Consider the following 17,790-nt stretch of genomic DNA (forward strand, 5'->3'; position numbering starts at 1 on the left):
GCTGACATGTTGATTTAAATTGTACCTGTAACAGTGTTCTGAAGGATTCTGTGTAGTGTAATGTCTTCTGGAAGTGGGCGTTTTAGAGGGAAGATTAGTACTGGTGGTATGTCATGCATGATAGAAGATGTAGAACTATCAAACTTGTGTTCAAGTGTTCTGATGGCCAGAACTACAGTCTTGAGAATTGTCAACAGTATGAAATATATAAATTTCAGAGGCAGACTTTCAGCTTTGAATATTTTTCATTTGTTTGTGATCTTCTTCGTCTCGATACCTAGACAGAAGCCAAAAACTCATCATACATGAATTCAACTCTGAAAGGTTTTTTGTAGTGTATTTTGGATGTCCTGGTCTCATTTTTACCTTGTGTGTTATCTCTTATTTTATAGCTTATACAGAATCCATGGAAAAGCTTATCATCCACCCCACCCCAAAAAAAAAAATTACAGGATCATTACAGTGCCATTGTAGTCACTGAGGTACTTCACTTTCATTTCTGGGAGAAACTTGAAGGCTGTGTTTCTTTAGTTTTCTTTCAGCATTTTTCTTCCAGTATTTTACCAGTATTTTCTGCCACATCTTCCAAGTGAAGAAGACATGCTCTAGATATCACTGCTCTACTCAGATGGATTAATTTTGAGCAATGGGAGGAATCCTTCAAAGGTTCTGCTTAGTTTGTAATGTTGTAATAGTCAAGTTTGAAGCTTTCATCATATTTAATGAATATATACAGTGGTTTTGAATGGCTGCTCTATTTTTAGAGCTGTTTAATGTTTTCGTGGGTATCACATAATAATGTTTTGTTTTCCTGGGTATATTCCTGTTTAATGTTTTCCTGGGTATCACATAACGGAGTCCAAGGAAACAATCTCATAAAATAACGTATAAATATACAGTAATTTATGCAGTGCTTTTTATGCAGCTCCATGAGAGTACAGGTAACAGCAAATCTATAGCTGCTTTGGGTTATTCAAATATTTCTTCTATGGGAGCCATCATCTGCAATCAACTAATTTTACTGATTGGGTCTGACAGACTTCCAGCAGTGTAATTAAATATTGTATAGTGCAGGATATCAGCTCTACAATGTCAGAAATTCACATACTTACATTCTAGGACTTCTGAAGAAAGAAGGGGCTTCTTGACAACAACTTCTTCAGGAAAGCAGTTTATTCAAAATATTTTGTATTGCAAAAAAAGTCAGTCTATTGCCAACAGACACATAATAACTGAGTAGTCATTAATACAGCATACATTCAGGTTAGTTAAGTGAATATGTTCTAGATATTGTTAAAATATGATTAAGCTATACAACAGTAGCACTTACAACTTTGAAGCAGCTGATATAAATATTTTTTAAAGGTTATGATGAATTGCAAGCTTCATGCTCTAGACAGCTTTGCATGAAAATTTAGTTTCATTTGCATAGACTTAACATTTCCCTGTTCTCTATCAAAATGGAGAAAGGAAAAAAAAACCACACTGGAAGTTTTCTGAAGTAAGGGTGAGGTCAAGGTAGATGGAAGAGAAACTGTATAGAGTTCTGTCCTACAAAAAAACAGTAGCTGATTTTCAGGGCATTTAGTGAGATGTCACCGTAGTTGAGCCAATCCAAAGTCAAGCTGCAGCTAAAAGTGATGAGTGAAGTTCTGCCTCCTCCCTCGTGTCTGCACTTAGCACTCTGCGTGTCCTGTGATGGCCTAGTTCAGAAACCTAAATCAAAATTACCTTTCTTTTTGACAGGGAAGGACCTAGGACAATCTTTGTGGTAGCAGCTGTGAATTGTCAGGCTTGCTGTTACACGTTTACTTAAAATATAGAGCACGCCTGTGTTCATTCCTATTTCAGAGGTCATAGGTTTAGTCTGGGTCTCCAGCATCTGTCTTATTTTGATTAGACAAAACTCCTGTTGTGTACATTATTTATATGAAATTCAAAAATATATTTATGTATTAGTGTGTTTTCCATCTTCAGAATGGAGGTTACTGAATAATGCATTTTATTGCAGACTTACTCAGCTCTATCAGCAATGCCTGATTTAAGGGGAAAATGTCATCACGTATGACAGGTGATTTTGATTCTTTATTAAAGCTAGCTGAAGCAAATATCATTCCACAATTTAGACAGTGAAATCTGAAAGCCAGCCTGGTCTTTCTGTCACATAATAGAGATACTCATGGGACCTGAAAAAAATAAAAAGAGGTAGTTGAATATCTAGTATTAGATATTCATAAAATGTGTTTTAGAATGCATTTACATTCCTAATAAAAACACTTTCTTTCCTTAATCCACCGACTGACTGACGTGTGACAGTATGTCAGTAGCTGAGGCCTTGCATAGAAATGCCAAGCAATTTGCAGTCTCTCTGGATCTCAGATTAAGTAAATCCAGTTAAGTAAATTCAGCACAGGAACAAAAGAAGTGGTGTGGCCCTTTAAGACAGATGGATAACAAGAAGAAACATTGGGGATATATTGAAAAATGCCAAACTTGGGAATAATTTCAGGCCAGAGTTTGTGGTTACTTTAAATTACAGTTAAAGGAAGAAGATGAGGCATCTTTATAACCTTGTAAAATAGTTGTTTTTAATTAATCCAGCGGACAAGCTTCTTGGTTATATTGACTATTGTTCTACTCTATACTGGCAGCGCTCCTATTTATGACATAAAAATTCGTTTTCACTTATGCTTAAGCATAAATTTCTGTCACTTTGTAACTGAAAGATTTCAGCGTTTTATTTGAGTTTTCTGTTTCTTACATGTTTGTTAGCAGTGGTGTTGGCATTATTTCAAACACAGCAAGACAGTACCTTACTGGGCACTGTATTTTCTTAAAATACAAGTGTGTTTTCTAAAACAGATCAGCAATGTGATTTAGCAACTCTTAAAACATCAGTAAGCCAGGCTGCCTGGATTTTGAAGAGTATTTTCTTTCAATGGTGTTGTTGTAGTTATTTTGTGTTGTGCCAATAATAACAGAAGTTTGAGTGATAGGATGCAAGAAATACAAGAAAATGATCCAAATAACATAAAACAGCTCAGCATACACCAAACTTGAAAATCAAGTAGTGTACAGTCACTATGTGTTGCCCAATTTTAAACTCAGAGATTTGCCAAGATGTACACATAGCAAGGTAGCATGCACCTGGCATCATAAAAAAGGTGCAAGTGTGTGTATGTGTAAATAATTACAACAAAAGGGTACGTTCATATTTCAAAAAGGGTTTGGGACACTGAGAAGAAAAATGTGTTTTCTGTACACTAGCGTAATGTGTCTAAATATTTTCATTTGGAAAATGTTAACCTTTTTACATTTAAAGGAAAGATTTGCATGATTGGTCTTAATGTACTAGTAATTAGTACATCTTAAGAAATTTAGGAGTTGATCTGAATTTAGTAGTTAATCCTTGAACGATGAGACCAAGATGAAGTGATTTTGTAACCAGAATATGAAGCAAATACTGTATTAACTGACCTGATATGATTCAAAAAGAACCATCACTTCTCTTCCAGCTTGCTTTTTCATTTTATAAGCTTTATCAGTTTGGAATTAGAGCTTGTAGAGTGGACTGAGGAAACAGAGCTAGAGAAAAACAGTTACTGAGGCCTTTGCAGGAATGAATGGTTGTGACAGTGGGAACAAAGCACTTGCAGCTGCACCCCTGCAGCAGGAGTCTTGCAGTGTAAGGACAGCCGGAGTTCTGGAGAGCTGTCCTCCTGTCTCTGGTGGTGACAATTAAGGGAACGTCTAAGATTAGAGCTCAAAATGTAACAGCATTTCCCATGGGTGCTCTAACAGTTTCTAGTTCAGAGACTTCCTGAACGTGTTCCTGTGCATGTAGTAACCCCGAGCAGGTCACTTGTTCAGTCTCCCCTTGCATCTTGTAAGCTCTGGGTGCTCGTCACATCCTGTGGCGAGGAGTTTCCACAGACTGCGCATTGTGAAGAACCACTTCCGTCTGTTGTACTTACCCTGCCCCTGCGAGCTTTCGCAGTGACCCTGCCTCTTGGGCTGGAGGAGGTGATCAAGCTGTCTGTCCGCTTACAAGCCTGTGGATTGTGTCACGTCTTCTGCAGTTGCTGCTTTTCGAAGTGGAACAGTCTTGGGCTGTGTAGGCATTCTTTCTGCAGCAGCCCTTTTGTCTTCGGTCACCCTGCTAGTACTTTTGAGAGCCCTTTATGGTTTTCATCTGTTTGAGAGAGGAAGACAAGGTCTTGATGCTCAAAATGCAATAGGCACATACATTTGCATGGTGATTACTCCCCTATAATTTCTGATCATTGTTTGTTGTTTTAGCTGCAGCTGAACATTAAACCAATAGCCCCATGAAAATATCCACTGTAGTACCAGAAAAACCTCCTTCTCACCAAGAAATTCGTGTCAGCTAAGCCTTTGGGTGGTTACTGAGTTATATTTACCAAGTACAGTGATGCTAACTTAAGGAATGTTAGTGAGCTTTATATAGTGAAACATTTTTTTTGAAGACAAACCAAACCTATAATCACAGAGATAAAATTATAAGAGGCAGTTTATAGATGTATGTAATAAAGGCATATAACTTTTATAGATAGCTTTGACTCATCTTATTCAAGAAAAATCAGTTGCACTACAATCTCACTATAAAACCTGCCGCACTATCCTTCAAATGTAGTGATTCAAAGTATTATTAATATTGCAGAAAATGAATTCTCAAAGTGGCTGAATTGAAATTGTGACTTAGGGGTCTTGGAGATTGTTGGACAGTGTTAAATACTGGTTTTGAAATTGCGGCTTTTAAGTGTGTGTATGTTTAAAATGCACAAAAATAATAATAATTCACTTTCAGCAGAGTTTGCTTGATCATTTTCAATATTTGTTCCAATTCTTACATGTTACTGTCACTTGCAGGGAGGAGGCAGCACACAAATGATGAATTCATGTGACCATTACTTTAAATGTTTATAGCATACCACAATGCAAATTTAACTGTATAGGCTATAACAAAAAGACTTTTTCAGATCACAAGTCTTCGTTATACCGTCATAAAAAGAGAATGCCATATGATCCTTCCTTTAAAAAAAAAAAAAAAGATATGTACTAGGATAAAAAAAAAAAAAAAAAACTTGTAATCAAGTACCATTAATAGTTCTCTTAGTGAAAAGCATACTAATAATTTGGGAGCTCTTGTAACTTCATTTCATTGTTTGCAGGTAGTTATGCCTGGCCTACTACCTGACCTAAATTATTTTTGCTAACTTTTGTAATGGGTTCCATAATTTAGAACAGTACGTATGACTGTGCAGAAAGGTAGTAGTTGCCTCTGATTACAAAAGTTATTTTTGTATAATTAGATCTTGTTATATTAAACATTATTATTTCATTTTATATAAATTAGCCATTTGCCATTAATTTTATCTGTGTTTATCCTTACTGACAAGACTTTTTTTATATGTTAAGATATTTTAGTCGTTTTGTTTTAAACTGTAAAATATATGCAAATCTACCAGTGCCACAAGAAAAATAAATTTTTGAAATAATCATCTCTGTTCATCACACTTTTATGTTCATTACTAGCATAAAAGCTAATCTTTACTTAAATCATTTGGTGTATTCATAAATTCTGACCTTTTTAATGTGCTACACAGTTCATAGAGATGAACTTTTGATCAGGAAGACAAAAACCATAACATACAACGGAAACTGTCAACTTCGTACATATGTGAATGCAAATGTAGTCCACATGTGTGGGTACGCTCCACTGTGGTTAATTATACAAGACTCATCAGAAAATGCAAATATCTAGATGTAGGGTACGATTTGACAAGACCAAGATGTTATACTGTCTCACTTGTAAACAGCTTTGCTTCCAGCCATATGGCCCTGCCTTTTCCTTGTCATGCCTTTGGTACTTTCTGACCCTTCTTGAGGTGTATGCTGGCATCTTACTTTTCTCATTGTAATGAGAAACTGAATATTTTTCATGCAGAATTTTCATTTTTGTGAGAGGCACTAAATCTTGTCACATGAGAGGTATTTTCAGTTACACGTCAGTCTGTTTCAGCACTTTGCTCAAGGTTTAAGTTACCCTCCAATGTGTAAAGATAGTGACACTAGTGTCTGAACTGAAAAACATTTGAATGTTTTTTTAGCAGTAGACTTCCATACTAAATAAATTTTCTGAGAATTTTGTTACAAGGTTTACTGTTAGAGTTTGGAGGAATTTGAGGGGCTCGTGCTGTTCTTGGTGTATCAGGGCTTGGTCAAAGGGAGGAGAGTGTTGCTTCCTGTATTTTCCCAGAAAAGAATATCTTTGAGTTGGTTTTCTTTTCTCTTGAAAATCTGTTTTAGAAACAATTGAAATTAAGTGGAATTACATATTTTGTATATATTACTTACTACATATATAGGTAATAAAAATGAAGTAATAATTTCAAAATTAGGCAAGCTAGCAACTGGAACCCACCAAGTGCTGTAGTCACACCCAGTGATGACTGTCTCCACAAAACAAACTGTGCACTGAACAGTGGCTTACATTTTCAGAGTTAGCATTCTTTTGTTCAGCATTGTGTACAAATTCATGGTGAGGTTTTTGGTCTAAAAGCTGGGCGAAATTCAACCAAAGATTAGTAAGAAAGTTGGAAAGCAGAAGGCAACTTTTAATATGTAGAAAATGAATGCAGAAGTTGTGCTATATTCGAACCAATGTGTTTTCTATCGTGGTATTAGTAACTAGGTTTTGTTCAAAAATTGGCAAGGAAGAAATGTACTGCCTGCTGCCCTAGGATCGATGTAGTATTGAATGCACAGAACAAGGAGGCTGATGGCTCAAATAAAAAGAGATGATGAAATAAATACTTAGGCCAGAGAAGCACAGAGTTTTAGAGGTGAAGGCACCAATCACACTTCATGTACGTATACACAGATGCCTGGTGTATTCTTCCTCTTACTCACCCCCCTCTGAAGCTGTGTTTATGAAGGATGCTAATGGAAAGCTGCAGGCAGAACCACAGCAGTGCTGACATGTCCTTTCAAATTCCACCTTCTGCCTGAAGCCTTTTTTTGGCTTTTTATTTTGTTTCCTGCAGCAGCTGGGTTGAAATGATTTTTGTCTTAATATATTATTCATATTATATGCAAAAAATCCTTGCATAATTACTTTTTAAAGTCACTGGCCTATCCTTGGGTATTTCTGTCTGTGTACTTCTGCCTCTTGTTTTAGACTGTTAGGCCCTAATATATCCAGGGTTTTTGTACATGTGTGGGAGTTCTGGGGGAGAGAAGGGGCTCCGTTCAAGACCCTGTTTTGCTTAGGTTACGAGGTGTTTGTTGTTTTCCTTTCTCGATGAAATTCTGCTTTCTGTGAAATTAGGTCTCCTTGCTCCGATCTTCTTATTTTGGAAGGAAGAGCAAGGTTTTGGGATCCCTGCATGTGCGAGTATGAGTCAGGGTGATGAAACAGCATCCCAGATTGCTCCCTGTCACAGCACAGAGGGAAGCTGTGAGCAGATCCCAGCTGTGCCATGCCCTCAGAGCAGCAGCTCCAAAAGCGCCTGGCAAGGCTCTGCTCAGCTGCGCTCACCCTGCAGTTGCTCGGTGCAGGGGTGCTGGCTTTTCTGTCCTCCAAGCAACACCAAACCAGCTGTATCTGTAAGGGTAACGAGAATCAGATGACGGAAAAATAAACTGAACTGTCCTTTTGGCACATTTAGTCTGCAATACTTGGGTTCTGGGCATTTTCCTAGCATATGGGGGTAGCGCTTGTATGTAGCTTCCTTTCCCCTGTGCACGTTTTCTGTAGTGACAGCATTTCTTTTTTAAGCTCTTGTATGAGTGACTTCATCAGTGGCTCTGATCAGTCCGGCTTTGTGACAAGCAATGCAAGCTGTCTTCTGTTCTGCTTCTTGTTGTGGTTAAAAAGCCTCCCTGCTTTTGGAGAGCCTGCTTCCAGAAGCACAGCTAGTGCACGTGTGCGGTCAGGCTGGCTGGGGGAACACGAACGCTTCGTTGATGTATGCAGCTGTGTAGCGGGTTTTAACATTTCTAATGTTGCTCCTCTTTTAGAAAGCGTTTTATCAATAATTATAATAATAAAAACAAATCTTACAATCCTGCTGTTGCGTCTAAGTCCTGTGTGGGACATAATCCAATGGAAAGCCAAAATATAACTGTTTTAAATACTTAAAGGTTATCAGAATAATAAATCACCTTAATTACGGCATGACCGCTGCGGTGCATACAGACAGGTACGTTTCCTTCTAAGGACTTCCAGTAGCAGGACCTCACGGCTAGTGACCCTCAAGAACTGTGAGAGCATGAGTATTTCTAAAGGCATGCTGTTGAATTTGCTCATTGTGTGAGTTGATCTAACAGCTGGTTTATTTAAATTATAATAAAGATAAAAGCATTGAGCAATCAGACAAAGCATTAATTCAGAAGAAAAAACTAATATTAAAAGCTACTTTCTGTTCTAATTTGCATTTTTAGACTGTATATTCAGACTGTTTTTCTGATCAGTAGTAGAGTGACAGAATTTAATAAAATGAAATTTGGGAAATATTTAATGCTGTGCTTTGTATTAACTTGCTAATGGAGAAATGGCTGTAGTATTGTGGTCTACTGTTACTATAAAAGAGAATCTTACCAGAATGGTGATTTCCTGTATAGTAACTGGTTTTTTTCTTTTTTCTTTTTTCTTTTTTTTTTTTTTTCTTCTGGCATGTTCCTGACACTCCTACTTGCTTATGGGAATGAATATTTTGATCCTTGTGAATTGTAGAACCAATTGTGAAGAATGGCAGGCCTCCAACGTCTCACAGCATGCACTCATTTCTCCACCAATACACAGGATCTTTCAAGAAGCCCCCTTTACGGAGACCACATAGCGTCATAGGGGGCAGCCTCGGCTCTTTCATGGCAATGCCCAGAAATGGGAGCAGATTAGGTAATATACTATATTGTTTGTTTAAATTCATTTTCCTATGAAGAATAATGTCTGTATTGGTTCTTAGCAAGAGATACAGTTACTCTAATGCTTTAATAAATCTCTGGAAATGCTTTTTTTTTTTCTGGGGTTGTTGGAAGAATTTTTTTTTAAGGTACTGAATGTCTCTTAAAGATTTTCAGGAACAGCAATTGCAAGAACTCATCCATTAATTTTTGACAAGTTACAAAATAACTCTCATAATACCTTATAAGGAACCTGTGTGTCCAGCTCAGTTAAGTATTGGTGAGTACTACAACAACTGAGTATGAGAAAAATAAAGGTTAATCATCCTATGTGTGGAATTGAAAAATAAATGGTGTATTATTTAGACTTCTCAGTAATATAGGGGGAAAAATTGCTTTTTTCAGTGATAAAATAAGACCACTCAACTATAATTATCTTGTTGCAGTGTTGAGCTATACTTGCAGTTCTGTTGGGCAAATGACTTAAAAATATGTTTTGTCTTCTGCTTCGAGTAATTTGTCATGTTGCTGCCTCCAGTCACTGGTAATGTTTTACCCTGCTTTTATGTTATTTTAAATTATGTTTAATTAATTGATACTAGAAAATGAGAGCAAGCCAGTTTAATTAGGATTTTATGAATTTTTTAGTCTTTTGCCCTCCTTTCGAAGTGTGATATTTAAACTGATCTTGCTCAAGATTAAGCTACGAGTGAAGATGCTCATCAAACCAATTATATTCTCTTCTGCTGTAATATCACTTATCACATTAAAAACATTGCCTCTTTACTGTTTACATTACCATTCAGTCCAGGAAAAAAGAAAAAAAAAAAAATTCTGTCCTCTTGAATGGAGTTTAGCAGCTGTTATCACACATACAACAAAACAGGTTTTCATGTGCATGTAGATTTGACTACAGTATGAATTCCTGATTTCACTCAGGTACTCAGGTCTTATATATTACTCTCCTCCCACCCTCCCCCGTTTTTTTTCCTAGAGAAGCTTTGCTAGAGTAACAATTGTCAATAATCGAACAGGAAGACAAAGGGTTTTTTGTTTAGTTTTGTTTTTTAAGTGTACGTAAAGATATCTCTGCTTAGGACTATTTAGTCTTTTATGGGTTATTTGCCAAATCAGCTGTATATAAAATACGTACTGGAACAGCAGAGATGTATACTTTTGTATTCCTGTGTGTTGCATTTAAAAACATGCTAAGCATTTTTAAATGCAAGTTTGCCAATAACTCATCGAGCTTCCACTATAAACTTCAAATGAGCTTTGCTTAAAATTTTTTTTTTTTTTTTTTTTGCTTTTTAATGATTTTCTGATTTTCTCAGTGGTATTTTACACCTGAAAAAAACTAATGCATAAGCCATACAAAATAATGTAATTTGTTTTTCAGGTGAACAAATTTTGTGTGTTTAACTGACACAATTTGAGTGTCTTACTCTGTAGGAAGTGTTATAATACCATATATTAAATAGCTACAGATTCCTGTAGAATTTGTAATTTCATTGAAGTAGTGTTCAATAGTGTACACTAAAACACCTCTGCTTCTTTTGGATGCAGCGATACTTATTCTGCAATGCTACGGTGCATTCGTTATTAGGGTTCTCTGAGTCTGAGTTTTTTACATCTTATTCATCATCTGTTTTCCCTCTTTTTGTCTGTAAGGAGTAGTCTTTGGAAGCTCTTCATTTTGTTTATTATCCCCTCCTCATCTGATGAAAATTTAAGCTACTTGTATATGTTATATAGTAGCATTTGTCTGCACAAGCAAAACTACTAATGTTCTCTCCACTGCTTCTTTGTATCTTTCCTCCCTTTGTTTCTACCATATGGGAATGGTTATTACTCAGCAGGGTGCTGAAGTTTTTTCCCATTGGGATAATGACATCAGAAATGAAATGGTCAAATATCCCACGCTACATGAAGCTTTTTTTTTTCCTTTGGTACCTTCATCCTATTTTCTTTCCATTTTTTTCTTCTAGTCTAGTGGTGGGAACTTGCTATTACAGACCCTTGAAATAGCATGAAATGGTGGCAGTAAGAGGATGGTTAATTGGTTAAAACAAACAATTAATTGGTTACAATTGATGGTTAATTGGTTAAAACAAGACCTGCTACAGGTTCGTCTCAGGCTGATTTGCTTTTGAATTAAATAGAAATGTAAGAATTGGTTGTGATGCCTGGGAGAGGTTTTTGTTTGTTTTCGTTTGTTTTCTGAGCACTGAATATGAGTTCCTGATGTTGTGGTAATGTGTAAAATCATAAAACATTCTTTTTAGAATTTTCTGCCTGAAAAAAAATGTTTTTGTTAGCTTTAAGTATTGTAAAATGTTCTGTAAAGACAAAAAAAATTTTGGCTTATCTCTAAGAAGTCTGTCTTGAACATGTAATCCTTGTAATCCTTTTTTTTTTATCTAGTTTCCAGGTGTTGAGTTGTTTAGCTCACGTATATCTGTATAGCTTCTAAATTTCTGCACTTCCAGAAGCATTTAACTGCTGCAATCTATTATGGTGCCAGAATTAATGAACTGTTCTTGGACTTGATCTGGCTGAATGCAGGTCCAACTTAGCTGTACTTGTTCCATATTTATGTTACTGGGAACATTGAAGAGGTGCTTGGAATACCCAAAGCCAGCTCTGGCTGGCATGGATCTGAAGCTAGCCATCCTGGTGATCTTCAGTAGCAGCAGCAGCTTATTCATGGTTTTGCTAGCTGTGTCGATACAGTTATGGAGATGTTTTGTTTCTTTGTCATAACTATCAGAATTGAAAGGAATGATGTTTCCATACTGCTTTCTATTTTGCTCATGTTAATGGCAAAGGCAGTTTCTCAGTGTTGCCTTCCTCAATTTGAATTGTTGTTAGTAAAACTGGTAATAAAATTTAGCCACTTAATAGCAAAGTAAGCTTTAGGAAAGTATTCCTTGAAGGAATCCAATATGCAATTCTTGTGATTTTTATTTATTTATTTATTTTGTAATAATCTGAAATAAGATAGAAAGATCATGCAGTCTGACTCACTACTGACTAATTAGTGGGTATTACTTTAGCTCACTTGGAGGAGTTTTCATCTGTTGCACTGAAGGTTCCCTTCACTAACTTCTTTTGTGGTACACTCCTCTCAACTGAGATGAGGACAACCTTTTCTTTTAAATGTACTTCCATAATTTTGTTGCTATATTGCAGTCATCTAGACCTTTTTATTACACAGCCATACTGGGTATTTAATTAGGTATGTAGAGTACATTAAAATAAACATCTGCGTAAGAGAATGGCTGTGGTATTCAGTGAAGCAATTCAATAAATTATTGAACCATTAAAACCTCTGAAGACTATGCAGGCTGGCTTTGGTGCAGGTGAACTTGCCTTTAGAAAAACTTGGTGAAATTAAAGAACTATTTGCATGATTTTCATCATTGCTTAATTATTATCATCATGCACCTGTATAAAATGATCAAAATGCCTCATTCCAGTTCTTATGCTATTAAAATAATGAACATAAGGCTCTACTAGTACCTTTTTAATTTAATAAAATAAAAGGACACATTTTAAAAAAGCTTAAAGTATCCCTATTTAGAATATAATTAAAACATTTGCAAACTCTTATAGATAGGAGCTGTTGCGTAATCAGCCTATCAGAAATTCAGGCGTGTGTTTAACGATAAATTTATTTGGATGGTACAGACAATATCTTGCTTAAAATCTTTAGGTCCGTTATGAGTATGTAGCTTATCAAGACATACCAAAATTAATCGTATCACTGTAGTATTCGAAGTAGACTGACCGTCATCTCATTTAAGTTTGAAATGCTACATTTTCGACTTGAATGGGACAGACCCACTTTGTCTTATCATTCCTGATTTGTAAAGAGCAGAGTCTTCTTACAGCTAAAATATCTGTTCCAAATGTATGATTCTGTGTTACTGGTTCTTGAAATATTCCTTAGTTTTGTATTATTGCATAGGTGCTCTTTTTAGCAGAATTATCTTTGTCAACTAGGGTACTCTTTGTAGTTGTGGATGTTGCATTTTGAAGTGTATTTTTTACAGCAATTTCATAATACATAGGCTTTTGTGAATTGAACAGTGTGTGTTCCAAGATAACAAGTATGACAGTCACGATTACTTTCATGAAAGTGTCAGTCTCTCTCTCTCTTTTAATGATGTAATTGCTTCATGGCTTAGAATACAATACTCCTTTAGTTTGATGAATCCTACTTTGTGAGTTTGCCTAGATAACTGTCTCTTGTCTAGCTTCTCTAAAGAAAGCAGGCTTTGGGGCCGCACCAGTGGACTTAGACTAATACTAGGATAGATAGATTGGGTAGCAACAGTTAGGAGCTCTTACACTTCATTTTACAAGGAAAATCTTGAGAATTGTAATTGCTAAAACAGATATCTCTCAGAAAAGTCTTTTAAAAAGAATTGTTATTAAATAACTCATAGAATCATAAAATATCCTGAGTGGGATGGGACCCACAAGGATCACTGAATCCAACTCCTGGCTCCACACAGGACTGCCTAAATATTAAACCATTTGTGTGAGAGCTTTATCCAAACGCTTCTTAAACTCGAGCAGGCTTTGGGGCCGTGGCCACTTCGTTGGGGAGCCTGTTCCAGATTGTCCACCAGCCTCATGTAACCCCATTTAGTGTACTCTTTTGAGCTCCACCCATCAGCCATAGTATTATGTGCTTGTCTAGCTGCATGATATACATTTTGTCCAGAAGGATACTGTGAGAGTATCAAAAGCTTTGCTGAAATCCAAAAAGATCACATCAGCTGGATTCCCTTGGTTAACTAGATGGGTAACCTTGTCATAAAAGGAAATTAAGTTCAGTAAACAGGATTTTCCCCTCATGTATCCATGTTGGCTATAAGCAATAACTACAATGTCTTTCGAGTGTTTTTCAAGAACTCCCAATATAATCTCCATTATTTTACCAGGCACTGAAGTGAGACTGACAGGCCTGTAATTACCAGGGTCGTCTTTCTTGCCCTTCTTGAAAATTAGGACATCATTTGCTAGCTTCCAGTCAAATGGGGCCTCTCCAGATTCCCAAGAATGCTCAAAAATAATTGAGAGGTCTCACGGTGACATCAAGCAGCTCTTTGAGTACCCTGGGATGAATCCCATCAGGCCCTATGGACATATGTGCATCGCTGATGTGGTGAATGTGCTGCGTACCAGATACAGTGATGCTGAGATAATAGGTTTGCTGCAAATAATGTTTTCAATAATGGTTTTATATTACTAAAAACAATTTTGTACAGCCTGCTACAGATCTTTAAAAACACAGCTATCGAGTTTCTGTAGAGAATGAGAGAGATCTTGCAGAGATTTGGCAAAAAGAGTAACATTTTGCCTGCTTAGCTTGAGGTTAAAGCTGATCTTTCGGAATCACTTTCTGAAAATCTTTTTCCTCTTGTTCACTAACATTTCTCTAGAAGCACTGATGAATATTTACCTTGTTTGAAACCTGAAGATTGCTCCTTATTACACAAGGAATGCAGTTTATTTTTTCCCTTTCATTCCAAATCTGAGCATGACTTGCTGGCAAAATTCTGATGCATTGTGGTCTTTTAATCAAAATTCCGTTTAAATCCATATTGCTGCTGAAAATTGTGCATTGTGTATGGGATATGCACTTAATTCGTGTATTTAATTATACTACTTTTGAATTAAAATACTGCCAGTACCTTGCGAGTTAATCTTTTTATATCCATTCTGTTTTCTCTAAAAGGAAATTCTTTGTACTAAGGAAGAATTTGGTCCTTTGAAGTCTACATGGTTCTATGTGAGCTAAACTAGACAAACATTTTAGAAGATGTGTTGATAACCAAATTTTGGCCTGAAGGGTTTTTTTCTTGAAAATCCAGCTTGCTTTCTTGCTGATAGCGATGAAACCTACACATTCTCTTTTTGTTTTTTATTGCTGTAATTCTGTGCAAATGTTAAATATTCTCAGGTATTCTGGTGGTAAGATTGAATTGAGCTCTGCATGTCTTGTTCATGTTAGTGTTTTTTCAGGGTAGAGTTCTGGAATTTTTTATTTGTTCCTCATGTTCTCTTTTACCTTGTACAAAGTCATGCCTAATACCTAGGAACAGAAGAGGTCAGGGAATTTGTCTTTTGAAGCACCTCCTTTGTAGGTATAATTATCACAGAATCATAGAATATGCTGAGTTGGAAGGGACCCACAAGGATCATCGAGTCCAACTCCTGGCTTCACACAGGACCACTTAAGTATTAAACTGTATGTCTGAGAGCTTTGTCCAGACACCTCTTGAACTCCATGAGGCTTGGTGCTGTGAGTACGTGCCTGGGGAGCCTGTTCAAGTGCCCGACCACCATCTTGGTGAAGAACCTTTTCCTGACACCCAGCCTGAACCTCTCCAGTCACAGCTTCATGCTGTTCCTTTGGATCCTGTCTCTGTTCCCAGAGAGCAGAGCTCAGTGCCTGCCCCTCCGCTCCCCTCATGTGGAAGCTGCAGGCCGCCATGAGGCCTCCCCTCAGTCTCCTCTTCTTTAGGCTGAACAAACCAAGTGACTTCAGCTGCTCCACATATATCTTGTTCTCTAGACCCTTCACCATCTTTGTAGCCCTCCTTTGGATGCTTTCAAATAGCTTTATGCCTTTTTTTATACTGTGGTGCCTAAAACTGCACACAGTACTCAAGGTGAGGAGACTACACCAGCGCAGAGCAGAGCAGGACAGTCACTTCCCTTGACCGGCTGGCCATGCCATGCCTGATGTGTGCCAGGGTTCAGTTGGCCCTTCTGGCTGCCAGGGCACACTGCTGGCTCATGTTCAACTTGCCATCAACCAAAACCCCAAATCCCTTTCTGTGTAGTTACTATCCAGCATCTCGTCCTTCAGTCTGTACATATATCCAGGGTTGCCCCTTTCCAGATGCAGAATCTGGCACTTACTCTTGTTAAACTTTGTATTGTTGGTGATTACCCAGCTCTCTAATTTGTCAGGATCTCTCTGCAAGGCCTCTCTACCCTTGAGGGAGTCAGTAGTTCCTCCTGATTTAGTGTAATCCGCAAACTTACTTAGTATACCTTCAAGTTCTGCATCCAAGTCATTTATGAAAACATTAAAAGTGCCCCAAAAATTGAGTCCTGCAGAACCCCACTAGTGACTGTGGAGTTAAATACTAGCAGTATTTAATCTCTATAGTAATTTGGAGCTCAGGTATTCCACAGGCGAGGATGGAACATTTTTTAGAGTGAATTGCTTAGATGACCAATTTCCCATCGTGTATGCTTTTGCAAGTCACTTGCATCTTTATGCTATAAATGACACCACCATGATCTTTTCTTCATTCTTTACAGTACTTGTCTTCCAAAGTCTGGAATATTCTGTGGTGCTAAAAAGTAACGTATATGTACATACTTAACATTAGTAAACTGTTTTATGTGGATGAATCTACAGGATTGTGTTAAAAGTTCTAATTTAAATTTTTGTAAAGATCCTGCAGTATCATGTAACTCAAGCTGTCTGTTACCAATATTTCACCATAAAATAATAAATTTCACTAAATTCTTTCTGAATCCCAGGTCCTCTGCTGAATTGACTTGTGCATTGTAGGCCTCTGTTCAAGCAGTCAGAATATGTCCCGTTCTTCCATGCATACACGCCAGTGGTTTTTATCCCTACAATTTCTGTATTTGGCATTTCTAAAAATAATGCCTATACTTTTCAGTGTTTTTTTTTTCTTTTTTAAATTTTCTGAAGATACATTCACGTGTCTAGCATTAGGTAGTCTGAAAGTCTTAAATATTCTCATTAATGTTTTATATATTTTCCAGTGAATCTCAGGTTTCCTTTGCAAACACAAGTTTCTTAATCCAAGAGCAGCAAAACAAGAAGAGTTAATGAGGGAATTCAGGAACTGAAATCCTGAGGGGAAGGTATCTTGTAGGAATTAATATTAGGATTTGACTGTCTGTCTTCTGTTTTGGAAAATTCGGTTCTGCTGCAAACCAAGTAAGAAAAATAATAGCGAAGTTTGCATATGAATTTTATGAAGTAATGCTTTTCATTTTGCAATTTGTGAGGCATGAAAAGTGCATCAGGACTACCATTGCTGGGATGAGCTTTTGATATAAAAAACACTGCACGGTATAGATACAATTGTTTTCTGTCTGTACAAGAGAGTTGTTTAGTGGAATACTGATTGATTGTTTTCATTATTTCTTTTTGACTATTTTTAAGATATTGTTCATGAAAATCTGAAAATGGGGTCAGATGGTGAAAGTGACCAAGCTTCTGGAACATCATCTGATGAAGTTCAGTCTCCCACAGGTGTTTGTCTCAGAAACCGGATACACAGACGAATCTCAATGGAGGTAATTTACTTTTCACACAAGGATTGTTTAAATTGACAAGAAAGATGGAATTTGTTTTAGTTGTTCTTTATAATTGGTTGTCTTCTCAGTCAACTTTAAATGTTCTGACATCCTTAGTGTAGAGAGCATTATTATAGTAGTGCTTAAATGTCTGTCTCCATTTGTCACAAATCAGACCATTATCTTGCATTCTGATGATCTGCTTATTTTGAAAAGCTAAATATGTTTTGAAACGTTTTTTATGAAGAATTTAATAAGTGTAGGTTTAGAATACCTTTCCTTCACATTTTGTGCAACTCATCAAGTACATTGAAGAAAATGTGTTTATCTATATATATATATTTTTAATTTATTTTTATTTTTTTTACATAAAACTGGTTTCTGATCTTTCTAAAACTAATACTGCAGAGAAGTGATGGTCCTGACTGCTTCAGCCTTTCTCTCTCTTCCTGTTTTTTAATGAACGGAACTTTACAGGATGGTAAACAAAAGGAGGAA

The 17,790-nt window shown here is 36.7% G+C and overlaps 1 protein-coding gene across 5 annotated transcripts in view; it reads left to right on the forward strand.

The window, feature by feature from the left end:
• Window positions 1–17,790, forward strand: part of CDK17 (cyclin dependent kinase 17) — a 96,848-nt gene that overhangs the window by 42,568 nt on the left and 36,490 nt on the right. For 4 of the 5 annotated variants that reach the window (XM_080579186.1, XM_080579184.1, XM_080579183.1 and 1 more), the window contains 2 exons: window positions 8,759–8,923; window positions 17,159–17,292. In XM_080579186.1, coding sequence (XP_080435312.1) covers window positions 8,759–8,923; window positions 17,159–17,292 — 299 coding nt within the window. The remainder of the gene's footprint in view (window positions 1–8,758; window positions 8,924–17,158; window positions 17,293–17,790) is intronic. The other variant, XM_080579187.1, reaches the window with a different exon arrangement.

Source organism: Anser brachyrhynchus (genome assembly GCF_964034855.1).
Source record: "Anser brachyrhynchus genome assembly, chromosome: 1".
Lineage (NCBI taxonomy): Eukaryota > Metazoa > Chordata > Aves > Anseriformes > Anatidae > Anser > Anser brachyrhynchus.